The sequence below is a fragment of the Uranotaenia lowii genome, chromosome 1 (assembly GCF_029784155.1).
Source record: "Uranotaenia lowii strain MFRU-FL chromosome 1, ASM2978415v1, whole genome shotgun sequence".
Lineage (NCBI taxonomy): Eukaryota > Metazoa > Arthropoda > Insecta > Diptera > Culicidae > Uranotaenia > Uranotaenia lowii.
The window spans coordinates 160567452-160590845 of record NC_073691.1 but is presented as its reverse complement, the minus strand read 5'-3'; the positions used below and the strand labels follow the sequence as shown (position 1 = coordinate 160590845).

Genomic DNA, 23394 nt, shown 5'->3' with positions numbered 1-23394 from the left:
AATACACACCTCTTTGAAAATCTGCAAAGCATTAGTCACCCCTTCTCGAATATCCTGCGGAGGATGGAGTCGTTTGCGTTTGCCTTTCTTGTTACCACGGCCTCGGCGAACGGATGGACCGGGCGATACCATGTCGTACGCAGTTTCAGCCGTTATCTGGACAATATAAAAAGGTTAATTATTCTACTAGCATATAATGTTTGGTTCTAAACTAGGTATCTCTTACCTGTAACAGATGAATAATCCGTGTTGTAATTTCTAGAGCGGCCAATGCCGTTCTGGCAGTGAAACTTTGTGCCCCACGCTGCAATCCCCGCACAATGCGTCCATCCTTTTGATACTGCTCTATCGGCATCCAGAAGAGATCCCAGATGCCTTTGACTGTGAAAAGAGAAGAGAAGAATAATATTCATACATTTTTCAACAATTTCGTCAAAGAATTTATTTCAGTAAACCTCTAATTCCTAAATACTTACATAATTGCACCAACGAGTACATGGGACCAACTCCGCCCAAAATCTTCGGCAGCTGTTTCTTCTTGATGTCCTGCAGCCACTCCTGGAGCAAAAAGTTCAGCAACCGATCGATGCCCAAAATTCCGTGGCGGTAGGAAATTTTCTTCAACCGGATTTCCGAACGCTGCAGCTGCCCAATTCCCATCAGCAGTCCGGCCAGCGGACCATGTGATAGTTCTACCCGTTTTCCGAGATAATCGATACGAATCGGCACGTCTGGGCCGAAAATAATGTTCCGGAAGTAAATTGGTGGTGAATCATCGCCCAGTTCACTAGCATTTTCTGGCTGTTCTTTGCTTTTCTCTTCTTCCTCTATCAGAAGCATTAGGTTTTCGGATACCATTTTCCTTGCCTGTAGTTCCTGGGCAGGATCCGGCAGTTCCACCATCATTACCGGAACTTGATGTGACGGCGTGGACTGGGTTGTGCGAGTTGTCGACACCGTCGATTGCTGTTGGTTCGGAGAGGTATCACTGATGTCAGCTCCACCTCCCAACTGGCTAAAGAAGTTCACCATAAAAAGAAGTGAATCTTGGTCAATATTTAAACGAATCGGCATGATAGATATCCTTAAGCAACACTCTTGCGCCGGTAGAACCGGATTAGGTCGAAGGTGCAATGCTTTTATTACCATCATATGGTTGTTACCTTTAACGGGTCGAGGACCTACATTCGATTGATAGAGGAACTTTTTAATGTCGGAAATGGCAAGGCGATCTAAAATTTCGAGCTCTGTTATCAGCAATACTTGCCGAGATGCTTGTTCTGTGTTGGGAGGATATACTTCGTGAGAGAATTTTACTTTTTGGACTTGAACTTCCATCATAACGTCATGGCGCCTTTCGGAACCTCCACGACTTTTCCAAGGAAGCTTTTGTACCGGAATAGGTCCAAATGTGACAGATGGCGATCCGTTAGAATAGCTCACTCCACTCTTGTATGCTTCAGACATAGGAAGATGGGCAAAGCTGTGTTCGGACTTTTTGGTTTTCGGTTTCTTTTTGTCTTCCTCAGTAGGGAAATCGTGACCTCCATACAACTGCCAATTAACGGACAAATCACAAATGGTATAACGGGTCACTGCCATCGGGAATCCTTTGGGCGCTAAAAGGAGATCCGGCTTTCCCATCGGAATGCTGAAATGATTATCAATAATCCGAATAGGTTCCTCCAGTACAGGAACTTCCTGATTGCCATAATGAGGCTTTTCTTCATCCACTATGAAACAGAAGTCCTCATCCGTATCCGAGCTCACTTTACGGTGGTAAATGTTATCACCAGTTGTAACAGATTTTCCAGCGTATTTACTGACGTCTCCGAGATCCATAGTCACTTGAGGTAAAGCTTCCACAGTTTCTTCAACATCGTCTTTTTCACTCTGAAGACCCATCACAGAACATTCAAAATTTAGCAGTTCCCTCATTTCCGTATTCACACTACCGTTATCTTCAGAGTTCTCATCAAACTGTCGTTGTTTTAAATAATTATCGTCATCTTGATAAGAAGAAGGAATACTGGAACCCTCATCTATGCTCAAAGAATCATCATCCGATGCAAACCGTCTCTTGTTACTGTTATCCGAAACCAGATTTGAAGCCATTTTCTTGTCGACAGCAGCTCGACTTTGATCTTCATCCGGGAAAAAGAAGACTTCTACTCCTTCACCGTCTGCCAGCAACTGATCATCCCTCGATGGATCACTTCCACTGCTCGGCAGTGATAAACTTTCTTCCATGGCATCTGCCATGAGCGAATTAACTCGCTGTTGCTGCTTCGGGGTCACTTCTGGTGCCTGATTCACCTTCACGGGCACCAAATCACCTTCAGATTCCTGCCCCAAAGGCAACCCTTGAACGCTCATATCATCGCTCACTTCACTGTTCCCATCGTCCTGGGAAACCAAATCGCCATCGGAAGCCAAATAACCAATCAGTTGAGCTAATGCTCGACCAGAATCGGCACAGGTCCTCAAATGCACATCGTTGATGGCCGTTCGTAAATCGAACTTTGGAAACGAACTAGTTGCCTTGTCGTTCAAACGCAATGAAATCTCAAACAAACCCAAATCTACCAAGCATACTAGCTCCGAAGCTGGCAATACCGTTACTTTATTGTCTTCCTTAGAAGCCCCAACTTTTTTTCCCTGGTCGCTCTCAGAACCTGGAACAACAAAAGCCTGCGGTGCCAAACAAAGCGTGGCATCTTCAGCAATAAACCGTAACGTTAGTCCGGAACTCTCCGTTGTTATGTTGCTGCTGATCATAAACGATCCGACCGTAATAACCGCCCTATAAGGGAAATAGAGCGGACGGTAGTCAATGGCACAGTCCCACAGATGTAGATGCATCTCCGTAATCACTCCCATGGGACTGTATCCCTGAACTGGGTAATCGACCACATCAAACATATCCATAAGTTGTGTTAGCCACGAGTGCTGCGGAAGCGTTGAGTGATGGCGTAGCGTGGCCAGCTGGACACCAGCCGCTATCCGTATCCGCTTGATACTTTGATCCGGTATTGCTTTAATCTGAATGGCCAGCGAGAACATTTCCCGATTCGAGCAGCCTCGTTGTTCGTTTATGGTCAAATTTTTCGGTGTCGGGTATAAGGTACTAAATATGTACCCTGGGAGCACACTGTTGACCAACCGTAAAGGAGGATTATTTACCGGCGTTGGTATCAACCCTGAAAGGAGTAATAACAAATAAAACATATTAGATAACTATTTTCTCGTCTGACATAGGAAGGTGAAAACGTACCGCAATGATAAATGTCCGCAGCGTTTCCCTGTATGCACAAGTATCCTAGATTGCTGTTTCCGTGGAATCCATTAACCGAAAAGATGTAGGTAGACTGTAGCTTGATAATGAATTCCCCTAACTGACCAGGTATCACGTGGTTTTGAGCATCCTGAAAAATCAGTGAAGGTAAAATTTTAACATGAACGTTGAAAAATAAATATTTTCTGTGGTTTCTTACCCGAACCGGAGCTAACATTGTCAACATCCCTTGGCCTATGTTTAATTGAAACGCAAGGGCATTGCTCCTATCCACGTGGAATGCCTTTCGGTGCTGAGCAGCCTGCTGGTTCCGATGGCCACGATTGTGCGTTCCCGAATGCTGCTGGAAATGACGCTGTTGATCAACCCGAAACCCGGATGACTGGTGACGCGATTCGTGTTGAACCTGCCGGTGACTGCTGCGGTCGTATACCGAGTAGAAGATACCATCCGAGTCCGACTCGGATTCAGAGTTGGAGGCAGACGTACTTGAATCTGAATTTTATATAAAAATAACACTGTATTTAACATTCTCTCGATATGAATAAAAATCTCAGGTAACGTACCTAATTGGATTGCGCTTTGACACATGGTAAACGGCACATAGATGCTGTCCATCATACCCATGCCAGCTAGGTTAACTTCCGGTTCCTGAAATGCTACCTTAGAGGCTGTAATGCTGGCACTGGCCTCAGCAGCCGCCGTTGCAGCGGGGGCACTGGGTTCCCACAGCAACAAATCCGTACTGATTCGGTTGTAAATGACCTCATACAGATGTTTGGATCTAGAACAGATAATTAAGTAACAAAATAAGTATCGAGTGTATAATAAAAGCTATCATACACTTACTTCAGCTGGAAACTCACAACCGGTAAATCAATTTTGATTTGCAATTTGCTCAATTTCATGGCCGCCTCACAGAATGTGTTCAATTCATCCGAGTCTCCTGGCAATGTCAGTGTTTCTGGATCATCAGCTGACGCCTTGGAGTGTGGAGTATCACTTTCTCGGCATACGCGTTTTGCACTGAACGGTGTGTCCTCTTTGCTTCTTCCCGTCGTTACACCAAAACTCTCACTGGAAGTTGGATCACTATCACTTTCTTCGTAGTTGCCTCTGTTAGCGTTTCGTTTCTGTCCAGATCCTGGATGGTGCTGCTGCTGTGGAGGCTGTTCCTGTAGCCTCTGCATAGCTGCCTCACTTGGGATTTCGATCACTAATCGTGGGTACTCTACACCATCGGGCCTAGATTTGGTTCTCCTTCCTGGACCATCAAACTTACTGGATATATTATCCGTCATCACAGCTTTACCAATATTGACATGGTCACTTTTAAGTTCACTTTCATGATAGAAAAATTGCATCTCGTTGGCCGAAATATCGTACAGTGGATAAGGAGTAAGGGCAATTGTACAGCGCGCTTGTTGTAGTTTAATCAGAATGAAATCCGGCCGAATGTTTCGACGCCACCACGGAATTCGTTGCGGATCATGAATGGGTCGAAGATCTGGTATTGGAAAACGTAATCGGAAATCTATTGAAGGCGTGTCTATGTAGATTTCAGTCTTTGCTTCCATTTTGCTTCGCATTGGGCCAGAGTTAGAGGGCGATGCTGGTGAGTTTACCGGTGTGCTATGTGCATAATAGGACGCAAATGGAAACTGATAAATCAGGAAGCTGAGCCGATCTAAGATTGTTATATCGAACTCCGAAAGGAATGACGCCAATGACATGCGTATTTCGGTTTTAGGTGGTGTAAATCGTTTTCCACTTGAGCCTTTGAGAGCATTGCATGTTTGCTTAAAGTGTATCGTAATTTCTGGTCGCTTTGGGAGTGCACTACTGTTCTTTTCTCTGTTAAACTCTATCAGTGGAACTGATACGTCCGTTAGAACTTCTCGCAGATCTGCTCTGGCAATAGTAAAAGAAAAACGTAACACCGTACCAAGGCGGTTTCGTTGCTGATCTCCTTCCAGAATAATGGGGGCAAGTAGTAACCGTAAATGGCTACTATCACAACCAGAGTCCATTATTAATCCTGCATTAATAATATCGTTAGCACCAAGTCCTAGGCCAAGATTGCCCACTGATTGAAAAAATTTCTCAGCCTTAGATTGTAGTTTCTGAACGCTCGCCTCACTCAGTGGAGACTCATTCGAGTTGATTTGACTGCTCTCTACAAGCAGGTCTTCGTGCAGTAAAACAAAGGCCACTGCTGCTACTCTAACATTGAATTTACAAATATCGGCGTCCGCATCTGGGTCTATTGGTCTTCTTCTACTAGCATTCGTGGTTCGCGATCCCATACTGGATGACGTAAACGAACTGGTCATGGAGCTATTGGAAGATTCTATCATCTCTGAAATGCAACCATCGTCTCGGAAATCATTTTCCAAAAATTCTGACTGCTCCTGAATCATTGCTTGCATCGGATCTGCCAATGACCATCCTTGGTTTAAGCCAATGCCACCGGTCATTCTACTGACGTTTTGTTTGAAATCGTATTCACATTCTTCGTACCGCTGCTGCTGGTTCCGGACACCTATGTCAGGCGGTAAACATTTGGGTGGCACCGGTATATCGTTACCTCCCAATAGTATATCACTTATAAGAATTATCGAATGCAGCTGTCTTGGCGTTAAAAATAGCTGCAAACTGCCTAGAGACATCTCTAACTCTACATTAGGACCGGTCAAATTTTCTGCCTGCTTCATTTTGATTCGAATCTCCTGCTTCGAGTTAATCTTTCCGGCTAAAATCTCCCCCGATCGGAAGCACTCATAATTGTCGTCCACGTAATCCTCCTCTGGTTCTGGTTCAACTCGCTTAAAACTACTATTAATATTACTATTATCACAAATGCTTGTTGTATAACTAAAGAAATCGTTTCCTCCGAGCGCCACCGAGCTCGACGACGTATCGGGCAGTTGCGAAATCGTACTCAAAAACTGCTCGCTCGCTATTAAACTACTATTATCACCACGTGCTTCGGAAGAATCCCGCTGTTGTTGTTGTTGTTGTTGTTCCGGCTGTCTTCGAGATTTCTGCTGCTGACGAGGGTTGTGTATCCGGAATTCTTCGGTATAGAATGTGATACCCTCCATGCACAGATGATGTGTGGCATGGGTGGCAATCAGAAATGATTTCTGCCTCGATTGGTCCGGCTGGGTGCGACCGGATTCACTGCCGCTGCTCCCCATCGATTGGTCCGGTTGTTCGGGCGGATCGTTTCCGGCCTCATTTTCGTATTCAATGCTGAAGGGAAGAATAAAATTGGTTATTAAAGACTCTCTAGTTTCAGTATATTTTGGACCAGGTTTATAGGTACCTCTTGACTTTGATAATGAGAGCAACTCCGCAGTCTCCATCCGGCGGCAGGTATTCAATGCGTATTTCTGTGTTGACTAGCCGAGCTTTGATCCGGTTTAGGACTAAAATTGTAAAAAAAAAACAATCTATTAGGTGCTTTGTCGTTTCTAGTATTGGTTTTAACCTAACAAAAAGTTTACTTTTATCTTCGTAACGTTTTTTTTCTATAGAAAATATAATTTATAATTGAGTAGAATATGATGATTAAAATCTAAACGTAAGCCCCTTTAGAGGTGTACATTTTTACAGATTTAGAACAGAATATATTATAGAATTATTCTGTGTGGCCCAAAACAGAGAAAATATCACGAAGTTTTATAAAAAAAAGTTTTTAAAACAGTTTATGTACGTACATACTTTTGAAAACTAGCTTTAAACTAAACGAGAAACAGAAATTGATTGATTGAAGTGCGTTTATTTGGGAGGGTGCCGTGCGCCAAGCGATTAAGCACCCTTGTTTCGGTTTTAAAACTAACAATTACATTAAAGTTCTCCTAACCATAGACATTAGATTTCTTCCAAAAGGTTTGTTAATCTCAAAAATTTCAGAAATTGATGATATTTAATTGGGACGTTATCAGAAATCGCATCAAATGCATCAATACTCCTACGCCTAATCTGTCACGATGAAACATCGACAAATCGTAAGGAAGCACATGGTCGTAAATTACTGATAAGAAAGAGTAGGTAAACTTTTTTTTTAGGAATGCCAGCGCAGAGACGTGTTTTTCTTCGCGCCTTAGAAAAGAATAAACAACTGAACACATAAAATAGGTCACCGGGAATGTGTTAGTACAAATGAGATTTCTTGGATTCTCCGCTGTTGCCATTACACGACATTTTGCGCCATAGACGAATGGTTTTCGAAAGCTTGATAATGCTTTAACGTCGTTCTCTTCCTCGCATTAACGAAAATAAATAAAGCACAATCAACCTCGACACACAATTTTCCCCCGTGAGGATGATGTAATATGCACTACTCTGCCCTATATATGAACCCTTGGGGAACTTACCGTTATCGATGATTTGTGCGAATTTCTCCAATCCCTCGATGGTATTGGATGTGGCAGTGGCCGCGGCACTAGCAGCACTAGATGGCGAATCCGGACCGAGTCCTCCCTCCCGCTCCAAACACTCCTGGGCCAGCTGGATCGAGCTGGACACCGAGGACCACATCGACTCGATCATGGAGGTTCCATCGGTGTAGCGTGCCTTGGGTCTCAGGCTGATGGACAGATTTGTGACCTCGATCGAGCTGTCCTTGGCGAGTGGGGCCTCGTACGGGATGTTGACCGTCACTGCGCCGATGTGACCGCAGATGACCTCAATGCCCCAGCCTTGCCCTTCGCAGATGTCATTCAGTGCCTGTCGGGAGAGCAATAAAACGGTAGAAACGATAAGAATAGGTTGAAATCATTCTTGCTGGGGACAATTGATGTTAATCAACCGATGTGCTTCATGAAATATTCGATGTCCGTAGTAGAAATATTTAACAGATAAAAAAGACTAGCTAGTTGAATGAAATCGATTGATGCAATTGTTTTATCATTCAGCGATTCAATCGTTTTTAGAATAGTTATGAAAATACAAAAGTGAAAATCCGATTTGGTTTAAAAGGTGATACGGTCAAAATTTGGTCAAGGGACAACGCGTGTAAATCGGCGAAATCGTTTATTTAGAAAATCAAATTAAATTTCTTTTTCAAGTTTATTTAGTATATAATTCAGGAAAAATATTCAGTTAGGCTTCCGCTTTTCCAAATCCGAATTGCCGGGCCTTACGCTTAATCCCTGCAATCAGATTTTGTACAGCCACCTTGTTCACCTTCTTCGCCGCAGAAAGCCAGTTTGCCTTGAACTGCTGCTCGTACTTAGCAGTTTTTTTGGTCTTCTTAAGGTTTCGCTTGACAATAGCCCAGTATTTCTCAATTGGGCGGAGCTCTGGCGTGTTGGGAGGGTTCTTGTTCTTGGGAACCACCTGCACGTTGTTGGCGGCGTACCACTCCATGGCCTTTTTACCGTAATGGCAAGATGCCAAATCCGGCCAAAACAGTACGGAACAACCGTGTTTCTTCAGGAAAGGCAGCAGACGTTTATTCAAACATTCTTTCACGTAAATTTCTTGGTTGACAGTCCCGGAAGCTATGAAAATGCTGTTTTTCAAGCCACAGGTACAGATGGCTTGCCAAACCAGATATTTCTTCGCGAAGTTTCATGTGCTTGAAAATATCTGCTACCTTTCCCTTTCCTTTTGCCGTATTAAACTCCTGTCCCGGAAGCTGCTTGTAGTGGGCTTTGACTTAGGTTTCGTCGTCCATTACCACGCAGTCATACTTCGTCAGTATCGTCGTGTACAGCCTCCGGGATCGCGCTTTGGCCATCGTATTTTGTTTATCATCGCGATTTGGAGTCACTACCTTCTTGTAAGTCGATAGTCCGGCTCGTTTTTTGGCTCGATGCACGGTTGTAGACGATACACCCAGCTTATTTGCGGCATCTCGGAGAGAGAGGTTAGGGTTTCGCTTGAAACTACCGGCAACTCTCTTTGTCGTCTCAGCGGCTTCCGGTTTTCGATTTCCCCCCGATCCAGACTTCCTGGCTGTCGACAAACGTTCCCCAAACACTTTAATTACATTTGTAACGGTTGATTTGGCAACTTTTAGCGATTTTGCCAGCTTTGCGTGCGAATAGCTCAGATTTTCGCGATGCGCTAACAAAATTTTGCTACGCTGCTCTTCTTCCTTGGACGGCATTTTGACAACTGAAGAGTAAATTCCAAAATCCAAATAGGAGCAACTTTCTACACACACACCTTCAAAATGAGGGGTGATCAGGTTTTTTTAATGCAAAATTGAAAGAAAAACGTCAAGTTGATATTGACCAAATTTCGATCGTATCACCCTTTATCTCCAATTCTATCTACTCCGGCGTTTGAAAACAATCCCGATTTATCTACGTTGTAGATCATTTGAGTCGAAAGTTCACAATTCTTAAGTTTCTTATTGAATTACTTGGGAAAACTTCAAATGTTTCCCGGATCGCTATAGACAATTGCCACAAAACTTGAGCTTCCGAATTTACGAGCTTTGATCTTTTCGGATATTTAAGATGCTTTAAGCGAAATTTTTATTGTGAAATTTCAACCAATACTTGGGCTATTCTTCTAGAGGCGTTCTTGCAAAAAACTCAAATCCTTGCCGAATTAAAACAAAAAAGTGGAATTTATCATATTTCCGTTATCGGTTAATATATTCCAGCAGTATTAACTCGTAACCGTTGGGGGGAAGCCAACAATAAATCGGTTGCCATTTTTTGCCAACGCATCGACGATCGCCGTATGCAAATGGATTGTCGGATTTGGTTTGTGTCCAACTGGAGCGAGAACAATCCGGAAAAAAATCATCCGCAAATGAATATCAATAAACCGATCGGATGTTTTCGGATCAATGTTACACGTGTTTCCATTTCAAACGACTGAGGAATTGGATTTGACGATTTTAACAACAACAAAAAACAGAACAGTTGAATGACAGTCTTATAACATATGACATTATGTTTAGGTTTTATTTTTTTCTTCTGTCGTGCTGAAAAAGAGATTTTCTAAACCCAATAATTGTGATCGAAATGATTTGGCTTGTCATTTCTTTAATATAAATTGAACCAAGAGGTAGTCAAAAATTAAATTCGTGTTCTAAATCGTAACTTCAATCGGTTACCTTGGAAAACTGACTTCAGAAATGTAAGTTCACTAACCGTAGTTGGGTTGGTAAACTGATAGAAAAGTGCCGGTGAACGTTCCAGGAATGTCAATATAAATGTGCCGTTGATTGAACTCCACCGAAAGGTCAAGATCTTTTGCTAATTAGAACTTACTTAGCACAATTAGCAATTCAATTGCGCCAGGGATGACTAATCGCATCGAATTTCATTAGCTTTTAATTTCTCCGGGACACTTTGGTTCGATTTTGATTTTTTTTTTGTTTCCTGGTTCATTTCAAATAAAAAAAACCTTTACTAGATATCTTATTTCGAAGTGACTGTCTAGGACAGTTGTTAAAAAAAAACTGGAAAGAAAAAGTTCGCGACCGACAACAACATCAGCTGACGAATGGAGGTTGATTAATCGGCTGCTTCAGGGACAACTTTCCTCCATTACCGTGGCAAAAGCCAAACTGGACCTGCAGGTTCGCAAATCAGCTTGCCAGATCAAGCAGCTGATGGGCCGTTTTCACGACTATCATGTTCAGCTGTTTTGGCGCCCCAAGATCAGGTTTGGATCGGTCGATTGCATGTCCGTAAATGTACCTACCTACTAGATAGGTGAAAGGGAGAAAATATGAACGTTACAGTTAGCGTAGATTGAGCAAAATTGGTTTTCTGGTTGTTGCTTCTTGGTTTGAAACACTAACACGTATGTTACATTATGGCTATTCGTAATCCGATCTAAAGTCGTCATTAAAAAAGGGTTAGATTTGATTTTATTACTATGGTTACGGAAAACGGCTATGGTTTTCACTAGGAAAGTGAATTCGCGCGTCGATTCGCGAATAGCAAAAAACTTTTATTGGAATTGGATTGAAATGTTTTACGCTTAAAAATGGGAAAAAATCTTTTAAAAAACAACTGGAATAGTAACCTGTAAAATTTGTGAACGTTTGTCATGATTCTATTTTTACTTAATTATGCGTATAATAACTTACATATTATTTTTTTTACTTACATTTCTACATACCTATTTATATCGCAGATGTCAATGGATCTTGAACAACTTAACTTTCCCATGCCGTTCGCAAAATATCCGTTTCGGGGAAATTTGAGTTGTAGTTTGATTTCGTTCTCCTGGCTGTAAATGTTAACCGATTTTGATGATATTATATTCATTGTGTAGGTAATTTGTTCTTATTACTCAAAATTTTAAAATAAAGTCGATATGTACTACCAAGTTATCAGAAACTGGTTCAGAAAGTAAAAAGTCCGACAAATCAATTTTATTTTTAAAATGCTCATAACCTTTGGTCGAATTCACAGTGAGCGCGAAGCGAAGTGCGAAGCGAATTTTTAATTCGCGCGAAAAACCGCTTCTCATTGAAACACGTTGAAAAAAACATTGACCGGCCACAGTGCAAGCGAATTTTCTCGCGAAGAGCCGGCTCGATCGCGCGAATTCATTCAGTTCATCCGGACATACACTGAAGATATTCTCTGGGATATTTTTTATCGCAAATGAAAAATATAAAAAAATCTTTTTCAAAAGTTTATTTATTTAATTATCATTGCCGTTTCTGTGTTGGTTATGAAAAATGCACGGTTTTTTAGCGTGGATTTTCACAAATAACGTCAGTCACAATAATATGGTGTCAGTCTTTTTTCAATTGAAACAAAATCTAACTGGCAATAAACGACCGGTGCCACAATATGTGTATTGGGCGAAGGGGCTGAACGGATAGAAGTTGGAATTCGTTGTCCGACGCCATCTTGAAATCCAATATGTCCCCTTCCATTCAACTTTAAAATGCTGGAAGTGACTGAAAAGCACATGAAACTCCCACATCTGGGTATTGGATGAAAGGGGTCAATAAGTAAAAGTCGAATTTGGCTGTTCGACGCCATCTTGAAATCAAAGATGGCGGTTTCCGCTTAATTCAAAGGGTAGTAAATAACTGAAAATCGCATGAATCATCCACAATATAGGTTATAAGTAAAAGGGCTCAAAAAGTAGATGAAAAATGATTGAAAAAAATTTAACAAAAATTTTGAGAAAACTGCAGTAAAGCACTGAAAGAAATTAACAAAAATATGACAAGTGTTAAAAAATAAAGTAATAATGACAAAAATATAACAAAACTGTGGCAAAAATATAAATATCTATAACTAAAATTTGACAAAGGACAAAAATTTGAATAAAACACGACTAATGTGCTGAAAAAATTATACCAAAAAATATAACAAATATTACAAAATTAGACAAAAATATGAGAAAAAATGGCAAAATTATGACAAATGTGAAAAAAATATGACAAAATTATAATCAAAATTTGACAATAAAATGACCTGACAGAACTAATATATGGATAAATATTTGACAACTAATTTATAAAAATGACAATGGTGGTAATATGGCAAAAATTTGACATTAAATTGAAAAAAATAAGACAAAAGGGCTAGAATATGACAAAGTTCTGAAAAAAATATGACAAAAATTTGACAAAATAATGACAAAAATCTGACAAAATTATAAAGAATGAGATAAAAAGATAACAAAATACTTTTAAATACATGTAAAAAAAATTACAAAATGATGACAAATACGACAGTAAAATAACAAAAGTTTATCAAAAAATGACAAAAATCCTAAAATATAATGTAGAATGTGTTACAAATATATGGCAAATATGAAGAAAAAATGACAAAGACAAATCTATCGGCTTGTGATATGTGTAGCTCAGTTGGCGAGTTCAAATACAAGAGTAATCATCGAACACGGTTGTACCGGGTAAGACTTTCAGTATGAAAAGAAGATGGTAAAACGACTATAATCGAACGAAAAAAGACAACTATAAAAAAAAACTTACAATCAAATGACCAAAAATCTGACAGAACCAAGAACAAAATACGACAAATGGCAGACTTATATTATTTTATTGCAAAATTTTGTCATATTTGTAATTTTTGATTAGTTATTATATTTGTCATATTTATATTTCATTTGTTATATTTTCAATAATGTTGTCAAATATTTGTCAAAGTTTTTATTTCGTGTTTTGTTATTATTGTAATTTTTTTGTTATTTAGTTTAGTCAATTTAATTAATTTTTGTCAGATTTTTTAAATATTTTGGTCATGACTTTGCCATTTTCATGTAAAATTTATCAAAGTTTTGGTATATTTTTCTTATATTTTTATCACCTTTGCCATATTTTTCACAAAGTTTTGTCAGCGTTTCGTAATTTTTGTTGACATAATATTGTAAAATATCTTTTCATAATTTTGTTATATTTTTGTCATAGTTTTGGTAGATTTGTTTTCATGCGATTTGCAGTCATTTGAAATATTTTAAAGTTGAGCGGAAGCCGCCGAATTGGATTTTAAGATGGCGTTTCATAGCGTCAGACTGCAAAATTCGACTTCTACTAATTGATTCCTTTCACCTAATACCCACATTATGGGTGTTTTATGCGATTTCAGCAGTGTTTTTTGCCATTTTCGCCATCTTGGTTTTTCGGAATTAACGCGGTTTTGTTTTGCGCGGTACGTATTCCCCGCTCACAGTGTTTATTCTGCAAATAAATTTGCAAAGATTTTTTCACGTGTGAATAATTTTGGCAAAACACAGAAGGTTTTTTTCAGTGTTGAACCGCTTCGCAATTCGCGTGCACTGTGGCCGGCCTTCAAAAACGAACTTGCGAAATTCATCCGGTGAATGAATATTTCGCTTCGCAGTTCGCTTCGCGCTCACTGTGTTCGTACCCTTTGACAGCTTTTCTGTATTTAAGTGTTTCATTGATGTTCGAAATCGTCAAGAATCCATCTATCCGACAGTGTATAGATATGTTGGGTCCAATGAAAGTTTTGACCGCTATCTCAGATCTTCCGGTAGAAATAAATCTATCTTTAAAAAAAACGATATCCAATTTTTGCTTTGCTGAGCTGTATTTAATTTCCCAATGAACCGATTTTCAAAACTCAAATTTCAATTTTTTGACGTTAATTTGATCATTATTTTTATAGAACACTAGCTGATTTTACCCGGCTTTGCTCGGGTTCGCATAAAATATAAATCAAAATGAGTCGTTGGACTTTTCGAAATTTTGGATGCTTTGTATTCATCATAAGATATAAGAAATTTCGCCAATTTTAGGCCATGTGAGCTATGTATGTTTTGTTAGTCTTTTTTATGTTTTGATTGAGATTATTTATTGTTTTTCTCGTGTTCATAATTTAAAAAAAAAATTTGTTTGTATTTCAAGGAATTTAAAACTATTTCCCTAGAATGCTTATTCATCCTATATCAACAAAATTCTTATTTAATTTTTGGCATTTCGGCGAGTTGTGAAAATTCAAGGTAGAATATTTAGAAAGAACATGAAAGTATTATAGGTGGAAAGATCAAAGCTAGAGCGCTTAGGGTAGAAGAAATTGAATAGTTGGTGAAAATGTGAGCAGGGCTTTTGTTTTGTGAACAGCTTTTGAACTACTTGCGTGATTCTTTGCCGCGCGCCGTTTCAATGTTGATAGGAAGCGATGAAGAAACCCATCGCATTCCTACCCACATTGAAACACGGACGGGTCGAACACATGAGATTGTGTCCGACCGGGCACAATTCAATTTCTTCTACCCAAAGCGCTCTAGCTTTGATCTTTCCACCTATAATACTTTCATGTTCTTTCTAAATATTCTACCTTGAATTTTCACAACTCGCCGAAATGCCAAAAATTAAATAAGAATATATCCCAGCGGCGATTAAAATAAGATAATATATCAACAAAAAAAAATTTCACCCACCATTTCTAAGGAAGCTTGAATAGCATTTACCTGATATCTTCAGCTGATAAAACTGTTTTTTTTTTACTTTCACATCCCCCATTTTATAAAAACTTCTTTTGGAAATCCTTTCACTTTTCAAGTTACATGATCTCTGTACAATGGAATATTCAAGTTTTAGTAACTTAGAAATTTTCAAAAAAGACTTTCGAATCTTGTTGAATTATGTTCAAAACTCACTTTGCATGTTTTCAATTGTATGTGTGCTTTTAAAATCACACTGCTTTATGAGTACTTGTTCTTAAACGTTAAAAGTTTCACTAATCGTTTTTTTAAGTTATCGAGGACAAACTATCTCTGAACTGAAGTTACCATTATAATGCTATGAAATAGATTTAATTTGAGTTATATTTCAATGTTTCCATTGTTGGACACAATCATCCCATTAATTATTGTGAAAAGTGATCAATGTTGTCAAGTCACATTGATGACCAAAAATGACTCAAAAGATAGAAATTTGCCAATGAAATTGAATTGTATAAAACTCAAAACCTTAGATTTAATTTCTAAATCAATTTTCTAAACCCCCGTTTGAATTCCTCGAAGGCTATCTAAGAGGCTGAAAGCTGAATCTAATAATTTTTTCTTTCTCTATGAAAAATCCCATAAATATAAAAATGGTTGGCTCTTAAAAGCTGGAATTTATGAAAATCGGTTCATAAGTTTTTCAACACTCAGCCCAAATAGTTGTTCAGCTGAAAAAGTCAATTCATTGTTCACTGTTCAGTTCACTGTTTGTTTTTGTAGACCCTCAAAGCCCCCCAGCGGCGGTAAAGAGCTTTGATAAACACTATGTACAATTCTTGTCAATATCTACATATATTCCTAACAGGCTAGTTAGATTTTTCAATTCATAATGTAGGCATATTATGGCATCCAAATATATCGTACCGGTTTCACGTGCTTTGAAGTAGAATGTCAAAAAACACCCGCCAAAAATTTCCCTTTCCTATTTTGAATGCTAAGCAAGCTTTGATTTGCTGTCCAGTGCACATGAACTGCTGGATGGTTGCTGCTAATGTCCAGCCCATGGTGATGGTGAAAACAACCCCGCCAAAGGAAACGAAAATCGGTCGCCAAAATGGTGCCATGACTTTTGGTTCGTGGGAGAAAAAACGAAAGTTGTATGGGAGGGTCCCTTTTCTTAGATGGGAGGGGCTCAAAACTATTACTAAAACCTTACCATGGTCCAAATACATAACTGTACCAAAATTCAGGCTGATCGGTTAAGCGGTGTGGATTTGTATAAGGTGCATACAAACAAACAAACATATATAGTCCAACTCATCTTTATATATTAGATACTTGGTCTGTCAAAATTCCAAGTTCTTCAGTATAATGGAATGATGATAAAAAGATTTTAAATGTGCGCTTCGGGGTTAAAGCATACTTTGATACAAACCTTCTCTCGCTCAACCTGGATAAACCCAAATACGTCATTTTTAAATCGACCAACTGTTTGCCTACACACCACGATCAGCTCCAAGTTAACACTACTGTAATACAGCAAGTCAAAACATTTAAACACTTGGGACTTAAGTTCGACGAACATAAGAGATGGGACGCGCATATAGACTGCCTAAAAAAAGATCTAAGTGCCATACACAGCATCCTTTGTAAGATATCGAGTTTTATACTCACAACACAACGCAATTAACATATTTGTATCATACATTCGTGCAAGCAAAGTTGCAATACATGATCTCAATCTGGGGAGCTGCGAGAAAAAAGGACATAAAATCACTCCAAACCATGCAGAATCGATGTCTAAAAGCGGTGTATAAACGACCCAGACTTTTTTACACTCTCGAATTATTCCAAGAAGCCTCTCAATCCATTTTACCAATCGCCGCATTAAGGGAGCTGCAAGGTGTCATACAAATTCACAACAAGCTGCACAATCCACTGTTCCACTACAATCAACAGATCCAGCAGCTGAATCACAGATTTCCCACTAGATCGAGAGGAAATCTGTTGAGTTTATGATAAATTATAGTAACCTATGAATCCGTTGTCAAGATAAACAAACTGTCTCCAAGCAATATGTTTTCCTGTCGGGTATAAAAACGTGCTCGGCAGCTAATAAATTCTACTCTAAGTTTTTACTTCAATCAAACTACACGTGTTTCTTTTCCACGCCACTTCACAAGTGGTTATGGGCCCAGAATAGTTTGATCAAAGAATTTCAAGAAAAGTGAAGTTTTCCCAAGATGGTTCTTCCCAGAGAGGTGATGGTCCCCGGAACGAAGGAAGCGGCAGTGGCTCAAACAGCAGCAGAAGCGGTACTGGCGGTGTCCAATCCGGTCAAGGTGACGGCGGATGGCAACCAGCGGCCGGTGCGCATTCTCATGGAAGCTCAGTGAGCCTGCCGGCTATCGAGAAACTGAAGGGACGGATCAACTACTCTTCTTGGTCCTTTTCGATGAAGATGATTCTTATCCGAGAAGGGTCGTGGCGTGCCGTCAAACCGAGAGATGGCGACGATGTGGATCAGGATATGGACGAGCGAGCGTTAGCTGCCAAGCCTGAGCATCGAGAAGAGCAACTTTAGTCTGGTGAGGAACGCGGAAACAGCACAAGAGGCCTGGAACAAGCTGGAGAAGGCATTCCCGGACAATGGGTTGAACCGACGGTGCGGTTTACTGCACAGTATTAAATAATTACATGTTATAACCTGCAAATAAATGGAACAAGTTATTTCTACTAAATTTACATGACTTACGACGTAATGTAAATTCCCGAAACGAAAAAAAATGCTATTGTGAATTTACATGACCATAACAATGAAACCGTACCGGCTGATTATCCCTTTTTCGTTTTTGAATCATTGTTTTATCAAATTCTTGCCATCAACTTAATAACAAAGCATGGTTTAAAAGATGTTCATAATGTTTATGATTACTTGAAATCCACGAGCTCCAGATTTGACACAGCATTTTCATCGCGCATCAAATCAAACTTGCTGCTTACCGGTCGGCCGTTCGGTGTTTGTTTGTGAAACGATCCTGCTACAGGGTGTGTCTGATTTTTTTTTTTAGTTTCGTTAATACTTTTAGGAAGGAAGATTTTGAAAACAGTTTTTCATTACTTTTCAAAACAGGTAGCACTAAGTTAATCCAGAATGTTTTTCGATTGATAATACTTGTTATTTGTTCGTTGTACTTTGAAATGTCCTTTGCAAAATGATGGAATGTGGAGAAGGGGTAATGAAGCTTATATTTTAATTGTATAAATAATTAACAATTCAAAGCGATTCAAATCCAAGAACTTGATTTTTTGAATTCTCAAGTTTCTACTTAAATCGAAAAATAAAGAGAAAAAAAAAACTTTATTGTGCTGAATGTTTGTAACACAAATTGAGAATATTGTTGACTTTTTCATGCTATATTTATTTGAACCAAAAGTTTACTACTTTTTGTGCTATTCATTTATAATTGTTAGATTTCAAATCAATGTTATCGGTTAGAGTTATTCCTATAAATTTTTTAAATACAAAGAATCAAAGACAAGAGGTGAGCTGTTGCTAAGAACAAAATATCACTTCTCCAATAGAGGCTACAAAATTCTATCGAGTAATAGATATACTATTTTTAAAGTGTGTTTTTTACAATGGGCTATAAAACATAATTTATTTTTGGTGAAAATTGTTAAAAGGATTTCACTTTTTTATATTTATTAAAATTGGCAAACAATAAGACACACCCTGTGCGCGACAGCAACGTGTCTGATTCTAAACATCGTTTCAAGCAAAAGTCATGTAAAATTACAACAAATAGACCCGAATGAGGAAACGCATGGTTTTTTTCAGGGCTGCGTTATAGTATACAACACATCTGACCGAATTTTACATGAAATCAAATTTTACATCAAATGTAAAACTCAGATTTTTTTTGTGTGTGGACAAACTGACGTCGGTCAAACTGGAAGATTTTGAGAATGTGGAGGATTACATCGACGAGTTGGTTACGACAACCGACAGCCTGCGTGAAATCGGTTTCGACGTTAACGATTAGTGGCTGGCATCTTTGCTGCTGAAGGGTCTTCCGGCTTACTATGCCCCGATGATAATGGGCATTCAAGCGTCATGAATGGAGCTGACATCCGATGCCATCAAAACGAAGATTCTTCAAGACGTTAGGTGGCCATTGACGAACTCTGGTGATGAAGGTGCCCTGTTCACGAATCAAAAGTTTCGGCATGCGAAGGGTGTTTCTTGTGCGAGAAGGAACATCGTTTGTTACATTCATCAAGAAAGAAAATTTCGTGCACTCCATCAGCACGGCAAACAACGAGACGATACGATCTGTTGCCAGGGGCAACGTCACCATGGTGCTTGAAGAAGGTCCCATCGAAGTGCGCGATGTTCTTATAGTTGCCGATCTGGCAATCAACCTTCTGTCCATCAGCAAAATTTGCAACAAAGGGTTTCAGGTGGTGTTCCAAGCCGGTCGTTGCGAGGTCCTGGATGAATATGGTGACGTAATTGCATCTGGATCCGAGACAGATGGGCTATACCGGCTGAACCAAAGGAAACCGGCTAAATCGATTCCAGAGGAACCATCGGTAGAACTAATGGAATTGTTCTACAATATGACTCCAAGGCAGCCGAAAGGGGTCAATCCAGGAGCAGATCGTCGAAGCGTTGTTCTGCAGAATGAACAAAATGTTAAGGCCCTACCGGATGTTCATCCGGGAGCTGAATCGATTGTGGTGGAGCCTGACGAGGCGCTCCCACCGCAAATAAAAACAAGACCAGCTGATGAGCAGCAAGGGTCGAGGCACAGCGGTAGGGAGCGCGTTTTCCCAGGCAAGTATAAAGACTTTGTTTGTTTTAGTCTTGTTACTGGTGCTGGTCCTTTACAGTACGAAAGGGAGAACGAGCCAATAAACTTCACCGACGCTATAGGGCGTGTGAATGTGGCCCCGCAGAAAGAAGTGAACGGGCTTGCTGAAAACGGGACGGTGGACCTAGGCAGGACGGCGATTCGAAACAAGCGCATTTCCAAGCGGAAACGAAAATCCGATGGTCGACACGAGCGATACAAGGCGAAGCTAGTGGTAAAAGGTTATGCGGATGCCGATTGATCTTCAAGACGATGGGAGTAGCGAGATCCTCGATGGCCACGAGGAAACCAAGACAGGCAAACGACCCAGGAGGGAATCTGGTGGCAGATTTTAAGAAGGAATCATAGGTTAAGGAGGAGTGTCGAGTTTATGATAAATTATAGTAACCTATGAATCCGTTGTCAAGATAAACAAACTGTATCCAAGCAATATGTTTTCCTGTCGGGTATAAAAACGTGCTCGGCAGCTAATAAATTCTACTTCCGGGTTTCTCTACAAGGAGTGAGCTCAGAACAATTCAACATCGATGCGGGTGTGCCTCAAGGTAGCATCTTGGGGCCACTACTCTATAACATCTACACCTCCGATATCCCACCCCTTCCTGGAGATGGCGTTACGTCCCAATACGCGGATGACACTGCGATCATGTATAAGGGTCGCAATATCCGAGCTCTAACAAACAAATTACAGAGAGGCCTGGATGCCCTAAATGACTACTACATCAGCTGGAAAATTGTTATCAATTCAGCCAAGACTAAAATCATCGTGTTCCCACACTCGAGATCGCCTAGATTGGTTCCAGCGGCTGATTGTCAGGTACGGTTCGGTGGCTCTCTCATCGAGTGGTCCAACGAAGTTATCTATCTCGGACTCACCTTAGATAGGCATCTAATCTTTAGAGCGCATGTTGATAAAACTATTAATAAGTGCAACACTCTTATCAAGGCATTGTACCCACTGATCTGTAGAAAGTCGAAACTGTGCCTTAAAAATCAGATGGCTATCTATAAACAAATTGTCTATCCATCTCTGGAATATGCAGTACCGGTGTGGAGGGGCTGTGCTCAGACACACAAATTGCGGCTCCAGCGCATACAGAACAAGATCCTCAAAATGATCCTTGACCTTCCTCCCTGGACAAGAACAAGCGAAGTGCATGAACTTGCATGCATAGAAACCCTGGAAACAAAGTTTGGTATTTACTGTCTAAAATATGGAGAGAGGTGCTCTACCTCAGAACACGCCATTATACGCGAATTGTAGATTTAAGACTGTAAATATTAGTTAGTATGGTGTAAATTAGCATGAGTAGTTAGGAAAAAATTTCAATTTAAAATCAAATGTTTCGACATGTAAAAAAGCTCTCGTATACAATACTCAACATCTCCAATTACAAAAATACATTATAACCAAAGATGAAATTCCTAAATAGGCAGAACACTTAAAATGTAAACTATAGTTAAAATCAAAAAACCAAAATAAATAAATTTGTTATTTAGTCAAAAAAAAAATAAATAAATAAATAAAGTAATAAATTCTACTCTAAGTTTTTACTTCAACCAAACTACACGTGTTTCTTTTCCACACCACTTTACAAGTAAATCTAACGCATAGAAGAGCAAATACCGAGAAGATGAAGAGATCCCCGGAGTACTTCAGATAAATGAAATACAATAACCTTCCACCATATTTAACAAGGTCAGCTTTAAACGTCAAGTCAAAGCCTACTTAAAGCCAACCTAACAAACTATATAGCATAAATTTGAATCAAAACAAACAAAGTCGTAAAGCAAGTGACCAGCAAGTCCTAAGAAGCCCCCTTAACAGAGAGTAATCTCACTGGGGGCCTGAGAAAGTCAAATTCCTCACATAGTATCCCCCAGGCCCTTTTAAAACCTTGAGCGATCAATTTCGCGCGTAGGGTTGCGTACAATACCATAAATTGGGGTTTTAACTCTAAACGTGCATCATGCCAGTCAGCTGATTGCACCGATTGCACACATACATGAGCAAAAAATACCAAACAGATTTGTGAAACAGATATTTGACCATTTCAACGTCTTTTTATTCGTGAGTATTGGTGATCTAAGCAGGCCTGAAAAAATCACTTGGATTCCAACGGCCTTTTTGCACCAGCCTTTTAGAAAACAGCATCGTGTTGGAGGTAATTTATAAGTTATTGCTGATTTATAGTGATAAATAATATTTAATACTCTTTAATTTCTAATTCAGTATCGAAAAAAGGTTAACGACAAACGCATGGCGGTTCAGGTTCAAGCTCGAGAAGTGATGGTGATTGAGGCTTTGGCGAGGAATCTCTCTCTGTCCATCTGGTCCGGACGACTACGAGGAGCTGGAATTAAGCGGCAACAGGTTCCTCTACACCGAAAATAATTTTCACTTTAAAGGTAAGTGACATCTGGAGTGAATTTTCGCCATACGTAAATTCATGTGAATTTTAAGTGACCGTCAAAGTGAAATCGCTTAAGTGAACGATCAAGTGAATTTCAAGTGAATGGCAAAGTCAATTTCAAATGTTTGCTCAGGTCATTAATATCTTTCAGTTTTAGTGGTTTTTAGGTGAAATTTCAGAATATCAAACATTAATCAACTTTGTTTCTACAAAACAATTATTTATTTAAAAAAAATACAACGTAAAAAACGTCACTTTTTCTCCTTGTTTGGGTTCAAAAAGATTTTTCGGCTTCGAAAAATCATTGACTTCCTCACTTTGACGAGACATTCGGGTTGATCTTTTCTGAAATAATAATAAAAAATTAAATAAAATTAAATTTAACTAGTATTTATTGTTTTGCATGATACTTACTTTAATTGCACTTGAATATTTCCAAAATAAATCATCATCGGAAAACGTATCCGAAACCTGATTGCTTCAAAAAGGTCTCTGCGACGTGTTAACCGGTTCACACGATGTTTCTGTCGGTCGACCTATGGAAAATATCATTGTTTAATAACATATAAATTACTTTAATTCTGCACCTACCAACTCAAACAAACCTCGGTTGTTTCTTTTCCAAACAACAATCAATACTGACATCACCTGACATTGTTGACATTCGCTATGCAAAAAATCACTTGAATTTTAAGTGATGGGCAAGTGAATATTGGCTTAAGTGACCGGTCAAGTGGATTTCAAGTGAGCATCGAAGACATTCAATGCCGGTCACTTAAAACTCAAGTGATGAGCAAGTGTATATTGATTCGGTCACTTAAAATTCAAATGAGAGGCAAGTGAAATGTACATGAGCCACTTGAAATGAAGAAATTCACTGAGTTTTCACTTTTAAGTGAATCTTCTAGCGTTTTCTAAATGTGATTTTGGG

At 39.5% G+C, this 23394-nt stretch overlaps 1 protein-coding gene across 1 annotated transcript in view; it reads right to left on the bottom strand.

Annotated features, from left to right (window-relative positions):
* LOC129740700 (autophagy-related protein 2 homolog A) overlaps positions 1 to 23394 on the bottom strand; it is a 74215-nt gene that overhangs the window by 1163 nt on the left and 49658 nt on the right. The window contains exons 3-11 of the mRNA XM_055732463.1: positions 7678 to 8029; positions 6624 to 6726; positions 4145 to 6550; positions 3862 to 4079; positions 3495 to 3790; positions 3275 to 3425; positions 477 to 3200; positions 227 to 381; positions 10 to 156 (exon numbers count right to left, since the gene is read on the bottom strand). Of these exons, the coding sequence (XP_055588438.1) occupies positions 10 to 156; positions 227 to 381; positions 477 to 3200; positions 3275 to 3425; positions 3495 to 3790; positions 3862 to 4079; positions 4145 to 6550; positions 6624 to 6726; positions 7678 to 8029 (6552 nt within the window). The remainder of the gene's footprint in view (positions 1 to 9; positions 157 to 226; positions 382 to 476; positions 3201 to 3274; positions 3426 to 3494; positions 3791 to 3861; positions 4080 to 4144; positions 6551 to 6623; positions 6727 to 7677; positions 8030 to 23394) is intronic.